This window comes from Serinus canaria, chromosome 5 (genome assembly GCF_022539315.1).
Source record: "Serinus canaria isolate serCan28SL12 chromosome 5, serCan2020, whole genome shotgun sequence".
Lineage (NCBI taxonomy): Eukaryota > Metazoa > Chordata > Aves > Passeriformes > Fringillidae > Serinus > Serinus canaria.
In genome coordinates, this window is record NC_066319.1 from 14,329,651 (window position 1) to 14,356,963 (window position 27,313).

General features: G+C 47.3%; 1 protein-coding gene across 1 annotated transcript; it reads left to right on the forward strand.

The window, feature by feature from the left end:
- The first annotated feature begins 777 nt into the window (after nt 1–777).
- TMEM86A (transmembrane protein 86A) lies at nt 778–27,024 on the forward strand. The gene is made up of 3 exons (XM_030239906.2): nt 778–864; nt 16,473–16,737; nt 20,830–27,024. The coding sequence occupies exons 1-3, from the start codon at nt 844–846 to the stop codon at nt 21,255–21,257; spliced, it is 714 nt and encodes a 237-aa protein (XP_030095766.1). The 5' UTR covers nt 778–843; the 3' UTR covers nt 21,258–27,024.
- Nucleotides 27,025–27,313: the final 289 nt, after the last annotated feature.

The window sequence follows — 27,313 nt, forward strand, 5'->3', positions numbered from 1 at the left end:
GGGGGCAATTGTGAAACGGGAGAAGTCCCTGAAAAGGAAAAAGCATGGAAACATAGGGTGGTGGAGACTCAAGGTGAAGAAAGAGTGGAACTCCGCAGGGGACTATGCAAGAAACACGGCTGTGAAAGGAAGGGCAGGAGCAGGAGCGGCAGGCGGGATGCCACACGAAGGGAAGGGGAGAGGCCGGGGCTGAGGTGTGCGGGCACAGGCAGGGGACCGGGTGTGTGCAGCGGGGAGCCGAGACGGGATGGGCCTGGGAGAGAGCGAGGGCTAAAGGGTGCGCTGCTCCCGCCCAGCGCCTGGTACGGCCGGTGCCGGCGCGGCTGAGTGCGGGAGCGAAGCGAAGGACGCGGTCCCGCCCTGTGTGCCCGGCCCGGGGCTCCGCACCCGCGAGGCGCTGCCGGCCGGGAGCCCCCGGGGAGCGGGCGCTGGGCCGGCCCTGGCGCCCCTCGGCCTCCGGGGAACCCGCCCGCTACGGCCGCCCCCGGGGAGGGGCAGCGGCCCGGCCCGGCCTCTGCCGGCTGCGAAGGGCGCCCGGCCGGGAGGCGGGGGGGGACCGCCGACGCCGCCGTGGCCGTGGCCGGGGCCGAGCGAGGCGCTCGCCCGCCCGGCAGCGGGCCGGGGGCTGGGGCCGTCCGCTCCGATCGGCGCCGCCCGCCCGGGCGGGTCCGGGGCCGCCCCCTCCTTGTGCCCGCAGCGCATTCGCCGCGGGGGCCCCTCTCCTGTGACGTCAGCGCCGCCTAAAAAAGCGCCCCGGCAGGCAGGCAGGGCACGGGCTGGGCAGCGGCCGCAGCGGCGACAGCGACAGCGGCGACAGCAGCAGCGCGCCCCGCCGCCGCCGACATGGTGTCCCCCGTCACCGTGGTGAGTGCGGGCCGCGCGGCGGGCGGGCGGCGGGGCCCGCGCTCCCTCCCACGAACTCCCGGCCGCTGTCCCCGCTCCCGGCCGGTGCCCTCCCACCCGCTCCCGGGCGCTGTCCCCGAGCGCGGCGGGCGCTCCTCTCCTCCCGCCGCCGGGAGCCCCACCACTGGCGGCCACCCCCGCCCCCCGCGATGCTCACCCCGGCCTCCCGCAGCAGCTGTTGCTCCAGCGGTGCGCCTGCCCGGGCGGCTCTTCGCCGCGTCCTCCTCTTGTCATGTGTGTTTTTAAAAACATCCACTGCTCATCTGCTCTAGTGCACCGCATCTGCTCAGAGCGGCGCTGCCCCGGCTGCCCTGGGCTCGCGTCGCGGCAGTGCCCGGCAGCATCATTCTGTCCCCGCGGCCTCCCTTGCCCTCGCAGGCACCTCTGCCTCGCCATCTGGAGGTGCTTTGCTGTCCAGGTCCTGGTTTGGGCTGAGGCGTGTGTTGACCCCCGTGTGGGGCAGACCTTTCCATGGGTTGGGTGACCTCTCGCTGAGACCGTCTCGTCTGCAAGTCAGTCTGGCAGTTCCACCACCTAAGGACATGAGACTCGGACTGGTGTCACCTGCCTGTCTCATGGGGTGTCACGATGCTTAATTAATGTAACCAGCAATAAGACAGCAACTTGCTGCTGTCCTGTCGGTAGGTGATGCGTGCAGCAGAATTCTTGGATTGATGGAACCAAGCTGGTAACTGAAGGAGCTGTGGCTTGTGCCAGCAATACGAGAAACTGCCCCTGCAGGTGAACAGGGGCTGTTTCAATGCTGAAAGAACTGCTGGAACAGCAGAGAAGCTGCACTGTTAGACATGCTGCTTTGCATGTTTGCCTTTCTAGAAAGTGAGGGATTTGTTGGAATACCCCAGCAGACTTAACACATGCTGTAAGGATAACTGTTGGTGGGAAAGTTTCCTGATGCTTCGCTGCAGCATTGAACACCTACTGCTGGTATCCTTGTTCTCTGTAGATCCATTCTCATCTTGTTTTGAAATACTTTGGTTAAGGGCCAGGCTATTGCAAACTCTCTGGCAGGTAGAAATCTTGTCCCGATCTTAACTCACAAAGCTGGCGTTCAAAACTTTTAAATAGCTTTCCCTGTTCTGCACTGGAGGCTGTATTTTCTGTTTGGATGAATTTCCCCCCAGTTATTAACATGTACCTGGTAAGTTCATCAGCAGCCTGGGGATGACTTTTATCTCTAGAGACAGAGGGAAGTAGCTTGGAAATTATAACATCGTACTGCCAAACTTTTTTTTTGTGTTTTTCCAAAACAGTTTAGAAGGGTTGGTATCTTTGTGCTTTTGTGCCATAAGCTAAATTTCTCCTTCAGCAATGCTTTTGGTTATAGTGAACTGTGTATGTGTATCTTGGAAGTAAAATCTCATGTTGGGACAGTACTGGAATGGCTCAGAAACTGACAGGATTTGTTTCACAGTTTGCAGAAGGCAGTACTTGGTTGTTGTGATAGTGCATCCAGGGTGGTCTTGCAGAGTGTTATTTCAACCGAGTTTTGAGGCAGATGACTAAAGCACAAGTACGTGTTGGGAAGGCTGTACAGAGTTCAGACCGGAAGGCTTTAGGAAGGTAAACCGGGGCGGGGGGAAATGAAAAAAGCCTTATTTTCTCACGTGCCCTTTTGACATGTAACAAAGCACATTTCTGCTCTGGCTGTATCCCTGACATGTGAACAATTTACTTCTCCAAAGGCAACTAAAGCAGGTGTGAAACTTTGGGGAGCTGCAGGGATGATAAGACTGGGAGCTGTGACCAGAGCTGCAGCTATTTGCCATGCCTGTGGAGGTGAGAGGGGAGGGCGACTGATCCTCCAGACAGCTCACAAAAGAAGAGCTGCAAGCCTTCAGTGTTCTGAGGAGCAATTTTTTGCACCTCTCTGTCAGTTGTTGTCATGTTGCTGTTCCTCTGAAGGAGGGCATGATGCTGCTCCATGCCAGCTGTGCCACAGCTGGGAAGGGCGGCTGGAATCGGTGTCACACAGCAGTGTGTGCTGCCCAGGAGTGTGGTGTGGCCCTTGCACAGCTGGGGGTGAGGAGCAGGATGGCTCTCCAGCTGCTGGGCTCCCCCCTGCAAGTCTCTTGCTGAAGGGAAGGGCAGTGGCCATCGGTCTGGCCACAGCTGGATGCTCACCTCGGGGCCCAGCCCTTATCTCTGTACCACACTGCCTTTGCTCCGGATCTTTGGAGCCAGCATGGATATTGCTGCCATGATATGATGGGGATATTCTCTGGAGGGGCAGCACCTGAGGCATAATCAAATTAGCCAGAGGAATTGATTTGTCTGTAGTGTATGTCCTCTCCCAGCAAACTGCAGCGTCAGCCTCAATGGGAAGAACACCAGAAGAGCACATCTGAGAGTGACAGGATTTTTCTTGCTGCTCTCAAAGTGATGGCCTTTGTACAGTACTGCAGCAGGTGGCTCTGGCTGCTTACACACAACCTGCTCTCCTGCAGGTTGTGTGTAAGTCTCCCCTTCTTTTCTTCCTTAGGACACTCTTTTAAAAAGAGTCAAAACCCGTGAGGTCTGTGTGCTGTGCAACCGATAGCAGGAAGGAACCACGCAGGGAGGCATGGTTCATGGAGAAGACCAAGCCAGGACTTCTTGTTTGTGCTGGCTGCCAGGCGTGCATCCTTGCCTGGAGGGCTTGGAATGTCCACCCAGTGCACACAGAGAGACCACAGCATTGTGCAGAGCTTTTCAAGCTGTGGTCTCTGATGCTGCAGAATTCATATGTGCTCAATGGAGAGCATGTCCACAAATAAACAAATCTGGTGCCAAAGTACCTTTTAACATATTGTGCCAGGTCCTCAGTTGGGATAAAGCTGAGGAGTCCTGCTGATGTTAGTCTAGACTGCATGGCACTGGGCTGTGGCAGGGAAGATGCATTTGTCTGCCATCCTGTTCCATCTGGTGAGTGATGCTCATCCTGGGTGGAAGTCACCTTGGAGGGAAGCTTTCACTGCTTACTCTGCTAGGCAGGCAGGAGCGTCCTGCTTTAAAATTGTTATTCTTGATACTGCTCTGATTAAGAGCTGTTTTTTCTGCATAAAGCCAGCTGAGAGCCTGCAGATGGAGCACAGTATTGATAAACAGCATGTTTGCTTTGTGGATATGTGAGGTTCAATTCCATTTTTGTTCGGTCATCACTGGTCCTACCTTAATAAAAGAGCACTCATTAGTGATTTTTGTCCAGCTCTCCCCACACCCAACACTGTTGTCTAAGTAGTTTTTAGTGTGAGCTTGTGGGAGATAGCTCTTGCCCTAAGGACCTTTCTGCACAGCAGGCACCATGACTGCAGCAGCCACAAGTGTGCAGGAGATGAGCCTGGAGACATGCAGTCATTCTGGCATTTACATAATGCTCCTTGCTCAAAGGGACCCTATTTTGTCCCTGAAGTTTGGACTAAACTTAGTGTAGAGCTTCACAGCATTTTGAGGAAAACAGGGCATGGGAAATAGAGATATTAGATGGCTGAGGGTAGATCTCTTTGGGGGTGAGTTATAGATGATATTGGGTGTGTCTTTTAGAGCAAGATAAACAAGGGCTCTCATCCCTACAACATTCCCTCCATGCCTGACTTGTACTCGACCTAGCATAGCCCTTTGTTTGGGAGACAGGTGAAACACACTTTGGGACAGATTATTGCCCAGAATCCATATCTTAACAATCCCCATCCCATCCCTTTTGTCCTCTGGTCTGTTTGCATCTTTTAACAGAGATAGCTGAGTTGGGAAAGGATATGTTGTTTTGACTGCACAAAGGCAGTGGAGCCCGCAGCCCCATCCCTTCTGAGTGGGAAGCAGCAGCACCCTCCTGAGAGCAGCCCTTGTCAGCCTCAGGAAAGATGAAGGATGTCACTGGGACAGAGTATAAAAGTGACTTGCAAAAACTGGGCAAAATACCTGAAAGGTACAGTCTGGAAAGATAATCACCAGCAAGAAATATGGAATTTGGCAGGAGGACTGGGTGGGTATCATTTGTGTTTCTGAGCATTGGCCAAACCACATTGATCCAGATGGGTATGGAAACCTGATGTAAATCATGTTGCTTAGGTACTCTGCACTGTGGGCAACTGTAGCAGTAGTAGGTCAAAGCATAGCTTTAAAGGTTTATTATTAGGAAGGGTGCTCTGTAATCCTCAAAGTTCTGCTGAAAACAAGAAAGCCAGATCACACTGGAACTATTTCAGCCTTTGCTTCTTACAGAGAGGATGTGTTGTTTCTGCATGAATGAATGAAATGTTAGCAATCATCTAAGTTAGAAGTAACTCTTATGGTTAATTTTGCTTGTTCTCTGTTTCTGTACAACATTGATGATTTCATTGTAATTTCCCCCATTACTTAAATGCATCATAAATTGGGATTTTATTATGCAGGAGCTTGTAGACATGCACATTTATATACTGCATAGACAATTATGGAAATATGACACTACAATAAAAACCAAGTCAATGTAAATGAAAGACAGAAAATATTTCTAAGCATCTGAGCTTAGAAAAAAAGGGAGAAAATAATCACCTTGGGAAAGCTTAGCTGGGTCTTAGTAACATTTATGTCAGTCCCACCTTTTGGGAGAAGCCTAAAAACTTTGGTCCTATTGAGCGAAAAGCTGTGCTGATTTATACCAGCTAAAGCCCAGGCATAGTGTTACATGCCACGATTTATTTTTTCAGACTGAACTTGTGCATTCTTGCTGTGACATTGACATTCTTTGCTGGAGCTGTTGCTAGGGGAGGGTGGGCTAGTGGAGCCTGCAAAGTGCAGGCTTCTCTCACGCTCTCTCCAGTGCCAGGGAGGGAGCATTAAGCAGGCAGTGCTGATCACTGCTGCAGGCAGGGCAGTGGATTGAAGGCTTCATTAACCCAAGTGTATCGCTCAAGGCGTGCGCGTCTGTTGTTCCAAGTGTGCTCTGAGCACTCAGAGAGTGGGTGCAGCTCAGAAGTCTGTACTTACACATAATTCCTCTGAAAGGACAGAGGTGCATTTGTTCCGTTCTCTTCTCCTGTCCAAGTCTGTCTATCCAAAATACGCTGCGTGCGGCAGAAGAGCCAAAGTTATCTTCTCTGTGGGTAACTTCATAGTGCTGAGGAAATAATAACTCCAGTGAAATTAGACTCTTAGAAAAAGATGGCATCAGGAACCCATCTTCTGCTAGCATGTGGAAACTCTTGGACAGCAAGAAGACTATTAGTTACATAACTCCCTTCCCTCCTGGAGGCCCAAGTAGTTATTATATGACCACTTAATTTTTCTACTGTCCTTCATGTCACACAATGCCCAGTAGACTTGTCCATTACACTAGAGATGCAGATTTTGCTTACTGCAATATACACAAAATGAGGGTGATGGTTATTACTTCTGCTAGCCTGCTTGTGCCCTTCCCATACCCATTTCTTACACTGCCATGATCTAAATAGCATTTCAGCTAATGACAGGTTTGTGTGTGACAAATGTGTCAGTCTAGAGCATCCCTCCATATAATGCTGGACGTGAGCAAGTATCCAGGTGACACAGCACAGAAAACTGTGTCTAGGTGTTTACATACCACCAGAGCTGAAAAGCAGTAGATGGGCTGGGCAAGAGCTTTCCTGAAGATTTCAGGTGTGCTGGGCTGTGAAGGATTTCAGACACCAGCAGGGCCCAGGGGCTCACACTGCAGCCTCTGACTCAAGAGTTGCACAGATGCAGTTTCTCTCTATTATTTCTCAGTAAACACAACTTGTGTCTCTTGCGTTAAGTCAGTTTTGCAAGGCTGACTCTTGTATTGCAAATCTGCCTGTTAGTGAGAATAGTGGCTCTTTTGATTCACCTTGCTGCAATCCTATGGAAATGCCTTGTTTCTACCAGCAGGCTAATCTTCTCCCAAAAACTAATTCCTGTAGACTGCTGCAAGATGTGTTCTTGCCAAAACTGAGAAAAGATGAGACAACCCTTGTTACCAAACTGGCCTTGAGACTTTGGTCAAGTTGAATGAATGGTAAAGTTTAATGTTTTGCTTCTCCCCAGACAGCAGCTTCGGAGGCAGATATGGCATCAGTTGGCTCCAGGCATTAAATTTCCTGTTATATATCAAAATGAGTGCCTTTCTGCTGGTCACAAGTAGCCTCTGATTGAATCATTGCTTGAGACTGAGAGAAGTTTGACCTTAAGCCAGTTGCTCATTTTTTAGCACACTCTAGGCACACCAGGCAGATCTTCAGATTTACGTATCTCCCATAGCTTCAGCAGAACTGGACTGAGGCCATGGCTTGGCTACTGTATCCCTATTTACCTGTGTCTTTGATTTTGTTAGGGTATGGACAGCAGTGCTGACTTGCTCTCCATTGCAGGAGGAATTAAGCAAGTTTTGTGGCTTTTCCCTACAACCCTGATATAAAAGGAGTGTGATGACAAAGTTATCACTTAATTGACGCTTTAATTGAAGTTTCCACTTTGCTTGGTTGCATCTCTGGATTTGCACCCTGAATATAAAGGGCATAATCCTGGTAAGCAGCTGCACACTCATTTGTGAGTGTGGTCTGCATTTGTTTATGCAGCTGGATTACAGCAGGGGTTTTGCAAGTAAAAGCCCTGGTGTATCAGTGCGAGTCCTGGGAGTGTGTGGGTTAGTGTTTGTGCAGGTTAGTGTCTGCACCTGCCCACTCCACATCTGTTGAGACTGCCTGGGAAGATCCAACTTGTCTTCAGGTGAGTTGCATCTGATACTGACTTATCCGGGTCACAGCATCTTGACACAAGAATAGATATTGGAAATAAAATCTGTGGCTCAGCTGTGATCCTTTGATCTTAACACCCTCCTGTCTCTTAAGCATATTGATCCCATGATAACATGAGGAGGGCTGCTGCTTTTTTGTAAGGTATCACAGCAGCATCTCTCTAAATACACATCTTTATTGGGATTCATTGCTACTTTTCCCTTCTGATTTTCGTTAATATCAGTATTTCACAACCTTTTAACCTGCAGGACATGGTACACAGGTAAAGCTTTTCATTCAGCTTCCTAATAGGCATGAGCCAAGCTGAGGAGTCTCTCTTGGGTTTCCCAGCACAGCCCTATTTGGTATTATTGCAGCCCCTTGTGAGGATTCAAACAGCAAAAGTCTGTTGTGCAGAGCCGCCAGCTTTCCCAGACACTGGCAGCCGCCCTCCCCTCCTGTTACAGTTCTTCCTTCCTGTTCCTTTTGCAAAAGCCTCACCTCTGCCAAGCGTGCACCAGTCTGTTGTGTGAGCCAGAAGTGCCTTTTGAATGCCTGAGGCGGTTTCACCCTCGGCATGTCTTTGGCAATGGCTGGTGGGCTGGTACAGCCTGTTGGGTGCCACCTGCCTTCTGGGCTGCACTACTGGCTCTTTGGCTGCTCCTGCAAAGGGCACCAGTGCCTGCAATGCCCTTGCTTTAGACCCACATTATTCCCCACAGATTGAGGGTAAAATGACATTTCTCTGCTGAAGAGGTTCCTTCTGGATGGAAGGGTCTCCCTTCCCTCACAAATACCAATCCCTGGTGGCAAAGCAGCACGGGGCAGGGTAGAGCTTTGCCAAGTGCCCATTTTCCCCAAGTACACATTCTTCCATGCATCCCCACTGCCACAGCGAAATGACAGAGTGGCAGGGGCCCTCCAACGAGTACATAAATGTTGCAGTGGGTTGTGGGGTGCAAATAATGCTGGAGATGGGAGAGTGCAGGCTGAAGATGGATTTCAGCCCCGGGAACAAAGCATTCTCTCTGTAGATCCCTTTCTGCTATTACCTGGAGATTCAGCCTGCCCTTGGTGCTGACAAGGAAAGAACTGACAGCTCTCCCTGGGCTATTTTGTTTTGGGTCTGCACCAGAGACTGGAGAGAGGCTCCAGTTTTGTCACGTAGCTCTGGGGGCAGATGACAGTGGGTGGCACTTGTCTGTAGCAATGGGCCTTGCAAGGGGATGCTGCTTTTTGCTGTGGCTCTGTGCCTTGCAGCTCGCATGTTGGGCTTGCCTAAAACTGCTTCTTCGTGGGTAACAGAAGTCTGAACTCCCTGTCACAGAGAAGTGTGATATAAATAATGATGAGTCTGCTGAGAACAAGTGCTTGCAGTCTGGAAGCCCTCCCCATGATAAGCTGGGGACACTTTTCTGTAAGCAGTAGAAATTTTTAATCTGGATTCTAGTATAGACAGGCCAAATAATTGCCCCTCCCCATCCTGAGAGGAATTGCCTGGGACAGGTACCAGCTGTGCATTTCAGGGTGCTGGCTATCTGGCTCCTGAAATTCCCTGTGGCTTCACAGCCTCCTCCTGATATCCAGAGTAGCAGTAGGGATATGGCCCCGCCTGACCTCACTCAAGAGGAAAGGTGTGTGCCCTTGCTGTGGTCGCACTGCATCTCTGATAGGCAAAATGAAGAGACAGACCCATTGTGGTTCAGGTTTTTAAGCAACTGCAAGGGGTTCTTTTGTGAGTGTTACAGCAAAGGAAATGTTTGGAGAGGCTTGCTTTCTGCTACATAAAGAGGAAGATCTGGAATCCCAGAGAGGAAAAGCAATCTTTGCTCTGAGATAAGATGCTTTCAGGCAAATACTATATTTTTGCTTTCATTTCTGAGAGCCACTGAACTATCCTGAAAGCACTAGTCTATGATAGCCCCTGCAGGCCTGAAGACACTTTTGAATTCTTGTCTAGTTTAGTATTGTTAGTGCTTGGCAGTTCACATTATTGACCATACTCTCCAAAACTGCTGACAGCTATAGCATTGCTACAGATGTGGAGTCAATCATTACTACTGCAGGTTAAGAAGAGGTTTTTAAAATAGCCCTGCTTGTGGTCCTGTGCCAGTCTGGTAGACAGGACAGATGATTGGTAATGGGAAAAAAAGCAAAATCACCCCCAAAAACAAGGCCTAGCAAAAATATGTAATTCCAGGCTGTATCTTCAGTGTGAAATGTATTTTTTTGTAATTTTTTTATGAGTTAACATCTACTAAAGAAAGGCTTCACCACCTTGAAGGCTTCCCTGCAGTGCCAGAAAGCCAAGGGCAGGTACTCCAGTGACTTTGTAAGGTACTGGTGGGTGTAGCAGTACCTGACTTTGCCTGGCCTTTTAGCAGTGCACAAGGTCCCAGAGACACTGTTGTGTAGCTCATTACCAAGCTAACAGGATTTCGTCTTCTATTCAGTACTACAGGAGATAACTTTTATGGATACTGTAGCTTCCTTAACTGCTGGAGGGAACACCATGGTCCAGTGTCTCAAGACAGCTCTGGGCAATGTCACGGTTTAAAAGGCAAGAAGTAGGAGTGAGCTCCTCTTGCAATCCGTGCCACAAGCAGTGCCCTGAGCTGTGGGGTGATTTCCTTGGCTCCAGAGCCTTCTCCATCTACTTTAGGCTCCAAAGGGACTGTTCCCTCACATTTCTAGAGCCTCCTACAAGGAGTCTTTTGAGGGCAAGACTCCAGTTTCCCATTTGTGACTTTTTAACACACTGGCTGTCTGCAGATGCATATTTTTTATCTCATGGGTGTAGCAGCAGAGAGCTGCCATGTCCAAGAGCTCCCAGGTCACAGTGGCTGCTGAGCCAGCCTGTTCTCATCAGCAGCCCTGTGAGTGTGGTCAGGCTGACTGCTCAGCTCCCAGCGTGTTTTACATTCTTCTTCCTTAAGCACCTGATGACAAGATGAGGCTGCTGTTTTACTTACACTGCAGAAGTGGTGTCTGCAGCCTCATGTCACTGCCACAGGCACAGCTTGAAGAGCTTCTGAACAAGTGCTGTCCAGCTCTCCTGGCACAAACCAGCCCATTTTTAACACTCAGCTGGGTGGCTGTCCCGTGCCCTGCGGTGCCCGGGCATGCTGCCTCGCTGTGGGGGCTCAAGCTGCCATTCCACCTGGGAGAGGCTGGCACTGGCAAACATTGCCCTGCTGCCAGGCATCTGCAGGGAGCCTTGTGCTGCAAATTTCCTCCCTTCTCTGCACCTGAGGGGCAGTCACTCATCTGGAAGCACCCTCGGTGCTGACAGGTTTTCATCCCCTCTATGGTTAATCCAGAGATTCGGTTGAGTGTTAATGTGACTGCAAGTTGGGTAGCACTTTGACTTGGTGGCGAAAATAAGTTTTGGTGTGGTTCCTTTTCCTGCATGCAGCTGTGTCTGGAGCAGCTCAGCCATGCACAGGGGCCCTTGTTAGATGCCAGTTTGATTGATCCTCACCCTCTGCCTGCTCCTCTGTGCCTCCACCAAAGGGCAACTTTTCTGGTGCCAAGGATTTGTGAAGCAATATAGCTGACCTCACCACCCAAGAACTGTGAGGGCCTGTGCCAATTTTTTAATTGTATTTTTCTGGCAAATAGCCATAGCTTGGTCTTAAGAAAAAGAAGTCAAGTATTTCTAACTCCAACCCTGTGTTGGTCTGTTGTGGAGCAAAGCTTGGAGGTACAGCTGGATCTTAGAGATGGGGAAGAGAATACCCAGACTGCTGGGGTAGAGGGAGGGATGATGGAAGCCAACAAATCGGCCCTATTTTGCAGGAGTTAAAGAGACCCTGGGGGTGGAAGAGCTGCCTTGGACATTCATGTGTCTGAGCTGGGAGGATGGTCCTTTTGCAGGCTGGAAGTGTTCAGGCAGAGTCCTTTTACTTTTGGCTTGTGCTGAACGACAGAGGCTCCTGTCAGACAAATCCAATTATTTTTTTGACCCCTTGCAAACAGGTCTGACTGAACAGCTGAGCATGAGCTGAGTTTCACTGCATTACCCTTGTGGGAGAAACAGAGGCCGTGAGTTATGCTGGGGAGTGCCAGAAGCTGCAATAAACTCATTGCATGGCATAAGCATGATGGAGATGGGATTATAAGCATGCAGATTCTCCCACATGCAAAGCACATGGCATCTTCTGGGTGATTTATTTGCTATTTCACAAGACTGTTTTAAATGCAGCCTCTACAGTCTTGTCTCCACTTGAGGGGAGGAGGGTTTATCTATCACCCTGAATTTCCTGCAGCATGTGGAGCCTGTTCAGGAGCCATCTGCTTTGGATGCTTGGCCCTTGGCATCTCCAACACAAACAAAAACCCTCCTATTAATTGCAAAAATATGTTGCATCAACACAATATTTCAGGCAGGTTGACTGGCTATTTCAGCAACTCTTCACCACCTTCTGTAACAAGCACTTATTTTCAGAGTTTTATTCAGGAGCAGCTTGGGACATGTACAAGTCAGTACCTTCCTTGACAAATGGCAATAGGCAATCAGTTGTTCCCCAGGCACGTGTTCGTTCCTGCAGGAGAGCAGAGCTGGAGAGCCTTGCAGAGAGCCACATATTCTGGGCAGTGGGAAACAAGGGCCATGGGCCTGCAGTGGAGCAAACATGGCAACAAAACCAAATAAATATTTATTGGCACACAACTGGGGGTGAGAGTTGTTGTCACGGTAGGGGAGAACCAAGGCAGGATCCACAATGCTGGATGCCAAAAGCCAGGAGGAGCAGCTCAGACACAAAATGGTATGAGGCTGATGGGAGGAGAACGACAGCCCAGCTTTTTTTGGCCAGCGCACACAGTTGTACTCAAGTGTTGCTCAGTGGAATGGCTGGGGTATTGTTTTTACAGCACTTTTCCTGGAAAGCTGCACTTTGCAGCCCAGAGCAAAGTGGGTGTGAGCCATATCCCCACAGCAGGCTGACACTCAGCTGGTGTGTGTATACTCATTTTTATTGCATGCTGATTTAGGGTGCTTTGCAGAGAGAAGAGCATTAGTTGATACTCCACATTGTTTCCTGGGACCAGTGCAAGGCTTAGAACAGTGAACTCTGTCCAACTTTAGCATTTCAATGCAACAAGCTTCTTCTGTACCTCAGGAGGAAGATGTCTCCCTCCCTGTAGCACCTGGATTTGCTTTCCCACTTGTGATAAAGATACAATTGACTCCAAAATGTTAAAGAAAATTGAGGCACTGTCTTACGAGTGTAGCTGTTCTTCTGTGGATGGGGCTTATTCTGTAGAAGAGGAGCCAGGTGTAGATTTTTTGGCTTGGCTATGTGCCTGCAGCAGTCAGAACAGGCCATATACAACAGTATTTCAAACTGGAGCAGAATAGGTACAGGCAAAACAAGAAGGGATCCTGTAAACCTGTGAGCACATAGAGAGGTGGATATTCAAGCCCCAAGCCTCCAGAAAAGCTGCAAGTGCCAGTACCATGTTCTGTTTGAACAGAATCACAGAATGTTTGGGATTGGAAGGGACCTCTGGAGATTATCTGGCACAAATTTCTTGGTGAGAGCCAAGACACAACTTCCTCCTAGTCTGGCCAAGTCTTGGAGAGTTTCACTGGATTTGGTTGGATACAGATAATTTAATAAATAATATTTCTAGGGTAATTCTATAAATACAGAGATAGTGGCTTTATAGCAGTTTAAACTAGTTTTTAAAGACTGAGTAACTTAGTAGCCATAGCAGTTGAGAAAAAGCCCTAAATTATGCTCAGTTTAGAAATTAAAATGTTGGAAATACTGCCTTGTTTTTGCATTCAAGATATTTTCTGTACTGCATTTCAGCACAGAGTAAATTAGCAGTGTCAGGAGAAAAGATTTGGGAAGAAAAATGCAATAGAATTTGTAACAAAATGGCAAAACCCAGATAAAATCCATGACAATCACACACATTAGCAAAAAAGATCTTGTCACCTCTATCCAATGCTTCCTTTTCCAGCCCCATGGTGCAGCCCCATCTCACATTCTGTCTCTGAGACACAGGGACAAAGGAGATGGATGGGTGGTTTAATCCAATTTATCCACACAGACAAGAAATAATGTTCTCCTTCCCTGTGGTACAGCAACTCCCATCATGGATTATATGCTTGGCTTTCCTCAAACCACAACTTCCAGTCATGTTGGTGCATGGTTTTCCAATACCAGTCTTGACTTGTCCTTCAGGTGGCAAATTGCCCATCACCCCTTTCCAAGCCTGAGCCACATGGCCAAACAGAGGATAATCACCAGCCTCACCCTCTGGTCGCCTCAGTTTTTCTTGGAGAAGTTTTCCAAAGTATTTCCAGTGCCACTCATGGGGCTCTCATCTTGGTCAGAGCCATAAAAGGGGCTCCAGTGAGCTGCAGCATTCCATGATGGGCAAGGGCAGGGTTGGAACTAACTCATCTGAAGTATACTTGGAGAAGAAGTGTTAAGAAATGAAGTGTCAATGATGAGAAGCCTGTAGCCCTTCTAGAAGTATGAGATCATTCTTACATGAGAGTGCTGTAACTCTTATGCATGAAAAATTCCTCAATTATTATTAGGATGGAAATAATACAAACCATTATTCTAAAATAAAGCTGTCTGGGCTTGCAAAATTCACATTCAGATAATGAGAAAAGGTAATTTTAAGCTTACCAAGTAAACATAATTGTTCTGTACAAGTTCTTATCTTAGCTTCAGTAAGGCAAGGTTCCTGGGGAAATGACAAATGTAATTAAAACCTGTCTCATAGTGTGTGCACACAGGGGAGGGCAAGCTGTGATGGTAATTGTAACTGCTCCTAGCAGGTGTTTTTCTTTTAATATGAGGTATTAAATAAAACCTACCATGTTTACTAACCCAAATACTCTCCTGTATGCTTCTATGCTCTCTTTCCCCTACAATACTTGATAGTTCCCAGGCAACCCCAGTACTGTGAGGAGACTATATGGGTTTTTATGACTTTTATTTCAAGTTAATTTGCTATTTGCTGCCAGAATTTTGCCAGGGAATGCAGACAAGGAGTGGTAAATGGTGATTAATTTAGACAGCCTAAGCAGAGGGCTCACGACAGCTCCCCATGTAATACAAGAAAGTTAACGGCTTGCTGATGTCCTTTTGTTAGGGAATTGTGTAGCCTGGTTGTTTAATGGAGTGTTTAAAAATTGTGTTGGCAATAGCCTATGAATAATGTATGATGAAATACCTTGCTGCCAAGAAACTGCTGATATGCTGGGGAAATTTCCATCAGATGTGGGTAAAATTTTGAAGGCACTGTCTTCTTGGGATGCCCTTTATTTATAGCCTCACTGCTTTAGAGATTGCATTCCCTTTTTAGATACTGCATGTGAAGATGCCCTCCACTGCCTCTGCCTCTGTCTTCCAGCTCCACCTGACTCCATTTTCTTGTGCCCGTAAAAGATCCTGAATTTTTATGAGCTTAGGCTTTATCACATGAGCGCTGTAAGCATGGATTATTTCCTGTGCAATCTTCACCTGTTCTAGGTATCTACACCAAGGCATCCTGCATCAAAGGAAGATGGACACTGGTCATGACAATGTCCCATGATGCAGGAAGCAAAAAAAGGGTCAAGTTATTTGGAAGTGTGAAATCTGTTTGGATGCCTCTAAATTTTCCCCCATGTCCTCGTCCAGTGCAGGAGGCCTCTGTGTGCTTTGGCCATGAGTACTGGGAAGTCATAGTGATATGCAGGAAATCAATTTTGCTTGACTAAAGAAATGAGAAGACTGAGGGTGGACCCCTGCATGCAGGGGAGCTCAGGGGGTTGCACTGCCTTAGGTGCAGGAGGAAACAGGCCTCCTGTAAGACTCTGGGACATAGCTCAGGCAGGCATGGAAGCAGTTAAAGTCCTTTCCTTTGCTCCTTGTTTTGGGCCTCAGCTCTTCTCCAGGAGAAAATAAAACCATAGCTTTGTTTCTCACATGGAGTTTTACCCACCTGCACTGAAATGCAGAAATGTGGCAGGAGGGCAGGTGACCACAATGCATATCACTGTGCAGAGTGATCTCAGCTAAGTGTTTGTCAAGAGCAGACCCAGCTTGTGGAGCCGTAGCTCTGTGCCCTGTCCCTGCTGTGGTTTTGTTATGAGTAGCCAAGTGCTCGTGCTGCATTTTTGTGTCTGTATTTACACAGGAGAGCCCTGAGTCAAAACATATCCTGCAATTACTGTATTATTAGAATATTGCTAGAACAAAGCCACACGAGGTTGATGTTGTGTTAGTCAGCTGAGGAGGTGACATCCTCACCTGGGAGGTTGATGTGTTGGGTTTTGACACTTGTGATGCCAACAGCAAGCTCCAGGCATGAGGCTACAGGGTAGGGGAAAGAATGGGTTAGGTGAGAGGTTGTATCCTCAGGGTGATCTGCAACTGGCTAAGCAGGAGGGTTTGTGAAGATGGGAGAGATTTGTGCCTTTCCTGGCTTGTTTGCTGCTGGGATAAATCTGGGCATGCAGTATTTTCACGGCTCCTGGAAAGGTATATTAAAGGGGTTGGCCTAAACACGACATAGGTGACAAGGAGCACCAGAGGAGTTTGTCTAATGGCCTAAATATTTTCAGTGGAACAAGTAAAGAGAAAAGGTTCTAAAACTTCCTACAAATCCACCACCCACAGCCTATCCTGCCAACTGAGAAGTGTTTTCAGCAGAGAGGGTCACAAAGATCTAGGCAGAGGACCGTGGTCAAGTTCAACCAGCATTTCTTGGGGTAGGAATGCTGCCAGCTGACAGCATATGGAAGAGCAACTTTCAAAGGGAAGGAGCCAGTTGTGTTATGAAGTTTATTTCACTAATGCTTCTGATGATCTTAATAATTTCTTGGTTTTTAATGTTTGTTTTCTTTAGGTGAAGAGTGAAGGCCCCAAACTGGTCCCCTTCTTTAAAGCCACTTGTGTCTACTTTGTCCTCTGGCTGCCAACTTCCAGCCCCTCCTGGTTCAGTGCCCTCATTAAATGTCTGCCCATCTTTTGCCTGTGGGTTTTCCTTCTGGCTCATGGGATTAACTTCTTAGTGTCACACCGGAGTGCCAGCCGCATCCTAGCGGGACTCATATTCTCGGCAGTGGGAGACGCCTTTCTCATCTGGCAGGAGCAAGGCTACTTCATTCATGGTGAGTACAGTGTCAGTCCTGAAGGGATGCCACAGTGCCCAGCTGTTACCCTCTTCATTTAGTAATGACTTGCTGGGCCACATGTTCTGTTTATTCATGTGCAGCTTAAGCCCCGGGCGCTGGGAAGCACTCATCCCTTGACTAAAATCCATCATGGTTTGAGGAAGCACATCATGGATGAGTCTTTCTCTTGAGCTTCTCTTGAGGTTAGAGAGAGAATTGGGTCAGGTTAGGTTTCCTGGTGTGTGTCACAGCATCTGGGATGGCAGGAGTTGAGAAGGTGGCATGCCAGATTCCCTGGGGAAGAGAAGGAAATGCTTGTGGCACTCGTCAGTTCCCATGAAGCTACGGGAAGTATTTACCTCCTATCTCTCTGCAGGGAAATCTGTCAGCCAATTGCTGTGAGGATTTGGGAACATATTGTGCACAGCTCCTTGGTGGAGAACAGGTGGAGAGGACATTTATGTTTTGATAGACAAGCCCATAGCCTGGGGGAGGCATTAAGCAGATGATAGAAACCAAAGTAGCAGCAGTCTTGTCCTACTTGCAGGTTCATCAGTGTGAATCATGCAGCCTGTTGTACAAGACATGTCTGTTTTGTAAAACATTTAAATGTTGGTCAATCAAGGACAAACTTACCGCAGTGGTTGGTCTTCTCTACAGAAAGATCCACATCTCTCAGAGCAAAATGAGCTTGGTTTATTTTGCTAGTTTGCAGACTGGAACATAACGATTCAGATTAATCATTTAAAGCCACGTTGAACCTGCCTGCAGCAGCTCTCTCTCTGGCCTTGGACTGTCAAAAGAAATCAGCAGCAGTTGAGTTCTTCACTGAACTGACTGGTAGGGTTTCAGAAGTTAATTTAAGCAGCACAGGGATTGCACATAACACCCACCATTAACTAGCTGCTGTAACTGTCCCACTGGAAAATGTGATGAGAAGAAGGAACTTTCCTGACTTTTGCTGCTGCCAGATCTGAAAGTCAAAGGATTATTTTTTGCCCTGTCTCATGAGGTTAGTATCTAGTTTTATTCTGAGATTCCCACAAGCTCTTTCTTTTTGAGAAGGAAGTGTGTGCAGTGCCAGATATGAAAGGCCAAATGCTCTGAATCTGGTTTTAATCCTGCTTCCCAAGGGCTTATCCCCATCCCATTAAAAGTTCATGTAAAAATGTTTACTGATTTTGTTGGAGTTTGGATTAGGCCCTGAGAATTGGATCTATCTGGCTGAACACGGGCACGCTGTGAGGAGCTCCAGCTCTCTTGAGGTGCCATCCCTTCTGTGTTGAGTGATGGCATTCCCACTGGTGGGCTTCCTCCCAACAGAAGTACCTGACTCAGTTGCCTCAGCCCAACTGGTTTTGCCTCCTGGAGTTGCTCCTTGAGCTATGGCTTGGGAAACATTCAAGGCCCAGTTCTCTCCATGATTATTTTTGTGTACAGACTCTCGTGCACGTCTCCATTCCCATGTAACTGGTATATCTCTGAGTTTCCTCTCCAAGTTAGTTCTAGAGGAAGGTTAGCCAGTCACAGCAATTCAGCATCTGGTTGATGTGCTTTAATCTGCAAATGAGTCGGGTTTTCAACCCTAGTCTCAAAACTGAGAGGTTTTGCTTTGCGGGTTTAGGCACATTTTTTCTTCTTAAGGAGAAGAAAAGCTCTGTTGGAGCATTTTGAAAATCTCAGCCCACTGAGCTACTACCTTCTCTAGGGAAGTGTTAATACTTACATTTCAGATATAAGCATATAAAGTGCACTGCTCTATTTCATCTTTCACTTTGCCTGCAAAATGTATTTTCTCCTATTTAAAATTCATCAGGTTGCTGTTGCTGAAAACTGACAATATTTTTGACGCCATCAGTTGTGGGACTTTGAAGTTTGAGAAGAGGACATACTGGATAAAAATGTACATTCTCTTCAATTTCTGCATTTTTGGACTGAAAATGGTTGGAAACTGGGCTCATTTGAAAAGCTTTTGAGACAATGAGTTTATAAAAGGACATTTGTTCGTTACTTTATAGGGAAGTGAGAGCCTGGGAATCTACTCCTGGCACACTTGGCTTTTTTTCATTTTTGCTGTTTCAGTCCACTAATAACACGCTATTTTCTAACTACTCTTACTGCATGTAGAAGATATTTTACAGTGTTAATATCCACCTCCTTTGACACTGCCTCCTTTGCAGGCACTTAAAAACAATTTATGCATTTGGTGAAGAAGACAGAGGAAACCCACGGGAAGAAAGTGGGAGAAAAGGGCTGATCTCCCTGATGTGGTTGAGAGGACCAAGCTAAAGGCTGAGAAATACAAGAGAAGTGCACCCCCTTCCCTGTGCAGCCATCACAGGTTTCTCTAGTTCCTGGCTTGATTTGTGGGTGTTGAATGAGTAAACCTGGGAGCTGACTCCCTTGTTTGTGACCAGCCTCACCACCTATCATGAAACTCCTCCTGCCTTTCCAGGCTCTTTGCCTGCTGCATCCTGTCCTCTCCTCCTCCTCCTCCTCCTCCTCGCTGCCAGATGCTTGCATGAAGGACAACACATTCTTCAGTTCCCTGTTGCAGAATGCTCCAAATAATGCCACTGAAGGAAAAAACATTGCTCACTGCTAGGATGAAATATCCTTCTTCTTCATACCACCTCCCTGGGCTTTAACCTTTCCTGCACTATAACCCTATAAAAAGCTCTTGTCCTAAATTCCTTCTCAGTTCCTTCAGTTTCACAGAGCTATTGCACCTGGGGTGCTGCGATAGCTCTGTGAAACATCAGCTTCTCATTCTCCTCTTTTGTGCTTCTCTTCTTTCCCCTTCACACTGTCCATTTTTTCTAGCCCCACCCTGCAAAACAGATCCCACCAGCCCACTCCCTCCTGTGGATTTCCTTCTCATCCCACCATGTCTGGGCTCTCAATGGGTGTCTGATCTGGTCTTCCCCAAAGGCAGGGAGATGCTTCCACTTCTTCCTTGACTGCCTCAACACAAGAGTAGTGGGATAAAGCAATGTCTGCCAGCTGCAGGTTTTTGTGACTGCTGTTTACAACAGAGCATCACATGTTAAATATGAACAAGTGCCTGCTGGAGAATTCAGCTTCCCAGATCCTTCTCTCCATTTCATGCTTTAGAGTTGCATGAAATCTCCCAGCTCCTCTAATAATCCTGCCAGGATAAAGCAGGAGAGCCTGCAGCTGCACCATGTGTGGGTCTGGGAACCAGAAGACCCAAGGAGCTGGGCTCTGTTTGTGGCCCATTATCTACAGTTGTCATGACAGCTTGGAGGCAGCAGCTGTGCCAACACATTGGGACATATTTTTGTCAAATGGATTAGTGGCAAGTTAATAGCATATGGGCAGCACCTTCCAACACCCACATCTGGCATTTCTCAGGGGTGTTGCACTTCAAAGGGAAGCTGGCATTTTATTTTCCCTCACTGATTCCTGGTAAGGTTCATCTAAATCATGCAAATAGCCGTAAAATTGTTGGCAGATCACATTGGTGCAGTCCCTGAAATATGCCAGCTGCTTTTTTCCAGCTTAGGTTTCTCCCAGCTATGGGCAGAGATGGAGAAGCAGCCAGATTTAGTCTTCAAGTGCCTTTGGGTTCGTGGCTAAATACGGGCAAGCTTTGTGTCAGGGTTCAGAGTGTCTTTTGTCATGTTTTGTTCCTACACTGCTGTGGTTCCAGTCTACTTGTTCTACATGTGACCTATGAGCAAAACACTATGGATCGTTAGAGGGGGTGGTCTTTGGTCTACCTTGCTCCCAACTTTCCACCCAAAGCAGGGGAAGAGGAACTACCTGAAAAACAACATCAATTCATTCTCCAGCAGCTTAGTTCCACCCAGCTTCTCAGCAGAAAGGCTTTTGTCACAGAGAGCTGTACTTGGCTACAGCTGTAATTGTGCTGGGGCTTTTTTTTAGGTTGGGGGCTTGGTGCTATCTCCCATGTACAGATTTTTGTAATAAAATGGTCCCAAGTGGTCAGTATGGTTATCACTGCTAGCGTTACTGGTAGGTAACACTGCAAGGAATGTTTTCTTCTGCTATGCCCACCAGTCACTGATGAAAGGTCCCACTTTCTGTGTCAATGCCTCTTTCCAGGTCTGCTGATGTTCGGCATCACACACATCCTGTACTCTTCAGCCTTTGGCATGAAGCCTTTGGACCTCAAAGCCGGCTTGCTGATGGGCGTCGTTTCCAGCTCCTGCTACGCCTTCCTGTACTCCTACCTCTCGGGCCCGCTCACCTACCTGGTGGCCGTCTACATCGCCCTCATCGGCTTCATGGGCTGGCGGGCGGTAGCGGGCGTGCAGCTGTGCAACGACCTGTGGACGTGGACCAAGCTGTCGGCCTGCGTGGGCGCCATGCTCTTCATGGTGTCGGACCTGACCATCGCGCTCAACGAGTTCTGCTTCCCCGTGCCCTACTCGCGCTTCATCATCATGGCCACCTACTACGCGGCACAAATGCTGATCGCGCTCTCGGCCGTGGAGACCAGAGATGAAGAGGACTTCAGGAAGAGGAGCTAGGTGGAGTGCCAACAGTCTGCAAACACATGGGTTATATCTCAGGTGCTGTAGCTGCATTCACCCCTGAGAGAGATCTTCATTTCTCTAGGCACACTGGTGATGTTGATTTTGCTTCTTTGAAGCATTACCTTTGGGAATTACATGGTTTTTTTTGTTGGCTTTCTCTGAATACAGCTTACTTCAGTGTGGAGTCCACATCAGAAAGCTTAGACTGTCCCTGCAGTAGTTACTCATTCAACTTTTCCTCTTTGGAAGTGCTGTACTACTGCATTCTACTTGTTAGTCTTGAAATTGATGCTGAGTGTTTAGGAAGAGGAGGGCTGGTGGAAAGGAGGTTTGGCCATGCACTGTGCTAAAAGGCTTGCTCTCAACTGTAGGCAGACAGGCACAGATCTCTGCTAAAGTCATAGGTCAAAATTAATTTAACCGATGTTTGTCTCTTTTTGTGCATTGCAGTATGCAAACTGGAGCTATTCCTCCACTGAAAGGAAGCTCAGAAGGAGAATAAAAAGAGCATATCCAGCTGTGAGCTGAGCTCTGGAGTCAATGGCAGCGTGTGGGGCAGTACCCAGCAGAGCCAGCATGAAAGCAGAACCCCAAGCTGAGGGTACAGAGCGAGAGGTGTGCTGGCAGTGCTGTGTGCTTTGATTGCAGTGCTCCAGGGCAGGTCTCTAGGTGCAGGTCAGCATTGCTGTCTGTGGCAGAGCTGTAGAGAGCAGGAGTTTGGTGGGATTTCAGGGACATCTCTGTGTTTTCCCTCTCCAGGTGAACATAGTTACATGGTGCCTGCAGCCACCAGTGAGATGTAATGGGCATATGAGGAGCTTTGATTTTTAAAGCAGAACTTACTCGTTGTCTTAGTGTATGTCCTAATTATCCTTATTATGGCAGACAGGCATCTAATCTTTATGTCTTTTTTCTCCAATGTCCTAAAAAGTAGTATTCCATGTACCCATTAAGTTTTAGTGGCACTTCCAGTAGTACTATTAGTACTGCTGCCTGCAGTATCTTAAATCTTTGTGTGAGCATTTCCTGTGATCAAGGCCCTGATTTTGGATGTAGATTGCCACGTTTTGCCAGCTGGTGGAAAATGATCCTCTTTGCACCACTTCTTTTTTTGTCAGAAAACCCCTTTTCAGCCGAGCTTCCTGAAAAGCACTGTCCTTTGTGTTCAACACGCCTGCCACTTCCTTCTCAAACTCACATGAACTCACATAGAACCCTGCTAGCTTTTCCCTTGCGTTGAGAGGTGCTGAGTGGGTCTCCTGCTCCTCTCCAGCCTCACCTGGTGTGCCTGGCAGGGAATAGGCATTGCCTCCCCACGACTTCTCCATCAGAGCAAATGCAGCCAGTATTACAGATATCTGGGTTAACATCCTGACCCTGTGGGGGCATCTGCTGCTTTTCAGACAGGGATCAGAAAGGTCAGCTGCATTATGGAGAGGGAAAGCACTGTAGGTAGCAGAGCCTCATGTAATCCCTTCCCTTTAATGCTGTTATGTAATACTGTCAGTATTCATTCAGTGGCACATGGGGGCCTGCCTGGAGTAAACAGCTAAGGGAATTCAGAGCCATACACCATTTTCATTCATCAGCATTGCTTATCTCCTGGCCCCAGATTGAACCCTGCAGTGTAACTCTCTGCAGATGTCACCTGCTGTTGCTCATATTGGCTGTTTGCAAATCTCCTCCAGCAACAAAGTGACCCAGCTGAGAGGAAGTCTAAGCATTTGGGGTGAACCCCACCATCCTCCCAGCATGTGAGCAAACAGCACACTGCAGTCTTTGAATCCCAGCTCCTTGACATGGGTCAGCACATCAGTCTTAGCAGGCAGTTCTTCAGAGGAGCTCCCCCACATCCTGAGCTTCCCTTTGCTTTGAGGGAAATGCTTGTGTGATCAAGTAAGCAAGCTTTATTTAAAAGTCTTGAGTTTTGATTCTCTTTTTTCCCTCTCTAGAAACAAGTAGTCTTGAACTGCCTGAAAATAGCTGAGTTGCTTTTCTGTGTGCTTTTTCTTCTTGGCTGGCTTTGCTGTCCTGCTGTACCATCAGCTGCTGGATACCTGCAGAAGAGAGTCTTGATGTGTTATTAGAAGGCCTCTCCTCTCCACTGGCTATCAGAGGTGCAGTTTCTGGTGGCAGAGGTCTCTGGGTGGGACAGCAGAAACTTGTGCAGCCCAAGTAGACTGTTGTTCCCTTGCTGTTCTGGAACAGATCACCTGGAGTGACCTGGCTAGGACACATTGGCCAGTCACACTGGCTCCATCCTGCTGCTGCAACAGCTTCAGCCTTCGCAGGAACATGAGGCAGAGCCCTCAGCATACAAAGAAGAGTCCTGGTTGGCTTGGAGGTTTGCTGGCAAAGGCTCTTAATCTTCAAAATCTCTCTCTGGCTCTGCATTCCTCTTTCTAATCCATATTACTTGAATGAGACCATTTTCCTGGAGGCTCTTTCCTGCTGGGAAGAGACCAGCTGCTGTGGATTGTGATCTGACACAATTTTGAGATGCCTAAATCCTGAGAAGTACTAAGCAGTTGCTGGCAGTCTGTTAAATAACTTGTCCTAGGATTAAAACTGTTCCCTCAACCCCAGGAAGGGCAATCTCCACTTTGAAATAGAGCAAAAAAAGGAATGGTGTTCATATGTGACAAATGGTGTTACTGTCTGTGGGGCTGCCTTTGTGGACCCTCCTGTTGCCTCTTTGCACTGTAAAACTGAGGATCAGTCCATTCTTCTCCTTTTCAGGAGTACAGTCCTTGAGAAGCACCCAGTCTTTGGCCCAAGAATGTTATAGAGTGAATGAAGCCTTCCAGGTGGTGTAGTGTTCCTGGCCCCAGCAGCAGCAGCAGCTCCTTTTCACACTGCTGTATCCTTCTGCAAACCCTGCCTATGGTCACTTGAGCTTACACACATGGTTTGGTTACTTTCTGTAGTTATCACCCTCTTGGAGGTCCTGTGGCTCTTTAATTGGTCATATAAAATATTCAGCACATTTACTTCAGCCTCTTTCTGTAGGCAGATTCCCCTTGCACAGAACTCCCAGGGTCAGTCAGAGAAGCAGTGCTAATTGCAACTTGTTTTTAAGTGCTAGTAATGCTGTGTCACAGGGTGATGCTCATGTAGAAATGGCAGGTCAAGAAGAACAAAGCCAGAGGATTTTGACTTTAGGCTTTACTCTTACCCTGTGTGGGATACCTGGCTTCTTACTCCTCCATGTTGAGGCATCTGTAAGACTGATTGGTTTAAGGATTACTCTAACATGGCTTTTGAATAGATTGAAGGCTTCATGTTGTCATCAGTGGAGACAATTTATATATTTTTACACAAGTTTATAAAATTCTGAGGAGGAACTTGGCAGTTTTTAGTGGCTCTTCAAAATTTTCCATACTTGTAGTTTGACACTAACACCTGCATTTTCATCTTGCTATCATGGTATTTTTGGGAGCTATTCTGGAAGAAGCAGATCAAAGCAAACAGCAGCTATAGATCTCAGTGGCAGGTGCCTCTTTCTCTTTGCTTGGTTTCTGAATACAGACAGGGGGGTCTTTTAAGCAGAGGCATCATAACTGCGTTCTTGGAAGAGGATGGGAAGTTGCTGACTTCTTGTGACAGAAATCCTCCTGCCTTTTATCCCTGCTCTCTCCTTTTGTGGCCTTGGGTGAGTTGCTTGAATTTTCTGGGGCCAGGAGCACATGTGGTGTATGAGGACCAGTGCAATGCCAAGTTATCCCAGCAGGGGACCAGGCCCTCACCCCGTTCTAAAATGGAGATATTACCCCTTACCTACCTCACAAAGATATCGTGAGGATTGATGCTCACACAGCACTTGGAAGATGTCAAGTGCTATGTAAGTCACAAGTATTATCTAGCTTTAATGTTAAAATTGCTTTTTAGGGATCTTCTCTTAAAACATGGAATGTGTGACTGCCTTTTCAGTTTGCATCAGATAGAAAAAAAATTGCAAAATATTTATTCATGCTGGTTAACAGGATGGGCTCAGCTACACTTGAACTCTGAGGGAGGTTTAGCTTAAAAATATGAACTCTCTAATTTCAATTTTGGAAATGATTTTTAGTTCTTCTAAAAGTCTTGACCAAATTCTTAGCTGTGAACCTTGCATCCAACTTTTGCAGTCTGGTCTTGTCCCTTGCTGTTAGCTAGAATAAATATAATCCAGCCAAAACAGAGTGCCTCACAGTCTGCTGTGGCTTTTGAAAAAGCTGGAACAGAAAATGAAGTCATTCTGTTCAACCTTCAGTCTGCAGAAGGTCAGCTGGGTTTCATGAGACAGCTTTCAAAGGGATGTTTAATTTCTCTGATTGTAAGTTTCACCAGCTTTAAAATCAGCAGAGAGAGAAAGCCTTGATGGAATCAATAAGGTCAGCAGATCCTTCTTGGATTCTTTTTTTTCATCCAAATGAAGGAAGCAGGGGGTTTTGTAGCAAAGGTAGTGCTTGTACCACCAGTCCCATGGCCCAGAACAAAAGTTGATCTAGAAATACAGCTCTCAACCATCACCATGTTCTCAACTAGGATAAAAATGCCACCGTTCACTGACCTAAATCTGGACCACAGCTAGAAACTACCTAGTTTTTGTAGCACTAGCTGCTGTACAAACACAAATGAAGGCAAGGAATTACACACCAAGGAATGTGAGCTGTGTACGTGTGAAATGGACCATTATTTTGAAGCAGCTGCAGTAAAATCTTAATATGAACTCAGAAGCAAACACAATGCAAATTTTTATGGTTTCTTTAAAATATTTGATGGGTTTTCATTCTCTTAGTTTGGAGAAAATTTTCTTAATGTTATTTTATTTTTGCTCTTACTGTAAAGAATAAAAATACATAACTCTAGACAGACTACAAATGAAAAAAAAAGTGGCCAGTTGGCAGGAATGTCAAAACTTCTGTGGTCTGTATTGTTTCTGTGGTGACACTATGCTGCTGTTGGGCGAGCTTCTGGAGTGGTGTGATGGCTCAAAAGGGAGGCTGAAGCACAAGATGCAAGTGTTGAGCCACCGAGACTTCAGTGGGAGCATGACTGGGCCAATTTGGATCAGTCAAAAGACAGAGCATAAGGAAATAAAAGACAGAAGAGAAGCAAGAAACCAAAACCAGCCCATTGGGCGATGGTGCTGAATCACTACAAACATTTTTATCTAGACCCTGCTGGTGCAGGTTCCTGCTGGACCAAGCCTTGCTCCTAATTCAGCTGGGGAGGCTTGCTCCAAGCCTATGGTGCTGGCAGGGTCAGGCCAGCAGAACCTGAAGCTTTGTTAAATAAAACTCAAAATCAGAAAGCAACAACAAAAACAAGAACAAAACTTCAAGACCACAAAAAAAAAAAAAAAAAAAAAAAAGGAAGGAGAAAGCAAATGCCACTGGGTAAGTAAGTGGCAGCTCTGCCTGCCTGAGAATGCAGAGTGGCTGGTCTGCCTTGAACACTAATCTCTATGTCTTAGACCCGTGTGAGTCTCTTGCTCCAGTCCCTCTCCCACACATTCCAGGCAGAGTGCACTGAAAATGTGACTGAAGCAGCTGCTCTCCTCTGGAGAGCCAAGCACTTTGCCATGTCTGAAAGTCTCTAGCACTTACTTTCTTTACTGTGATTGTAAAGGTCACCACATACAGTACAGCCACTTGATCTGGGATCTTTTCTTAACACATTTTTATGCTGATTTTACTATTCTTTGTTTGGAATGTAATTTTTTTTTTCTCATTTCTTCTGTGTGTAACAGCAATTAAAAATATTAATTTACTCGGTATTTTTACTGTGCAGATACACCGTCTCCTTGCCTATTTTCTGTTTCTGTCACTGGTTCAGCATGGAATATGAGGCCCCTCTGTGGTGGGCAGCTTTATGCTGCTGTTATACCCTCCAGCATAGTTTGTGCTGGAGCTGCTCAGCCCCCCACTAAAGCTGTCACAGTCAGCCACAGCATTCCCTACCCAAGGAACCCTGAAAAACACCCACGTGCACCCTACACAGCACATCCAACACACACCAACCAGGCACCAGGCTGGTGTTACACCACATCCTGGCTGCCCTGGGAT

Excerpts from the sequence above, each read along its gene's own strand:
- TMEM86A (XM_030239906.2), top strand. The coding sequence starts at position 844 with ATGGTGTCCCCCGTCACCGTG. Across the intron at positions 865-16,472 it reads TGGTGTCCCCCGTCACCGTG|GTGAAGAGTGAAGGCCCCAA; the intron begins GTGAGTGCGGGC and ends TGTTTTCTTTAG. Across the intron at positions 16,738-20,829 it reads GCAAGGCTACTTCATTCATG|GTCTGCTGATGTTCGGCATC; the intron begins GTGAGTACAGTG and ends GCCTCTTTCCAG.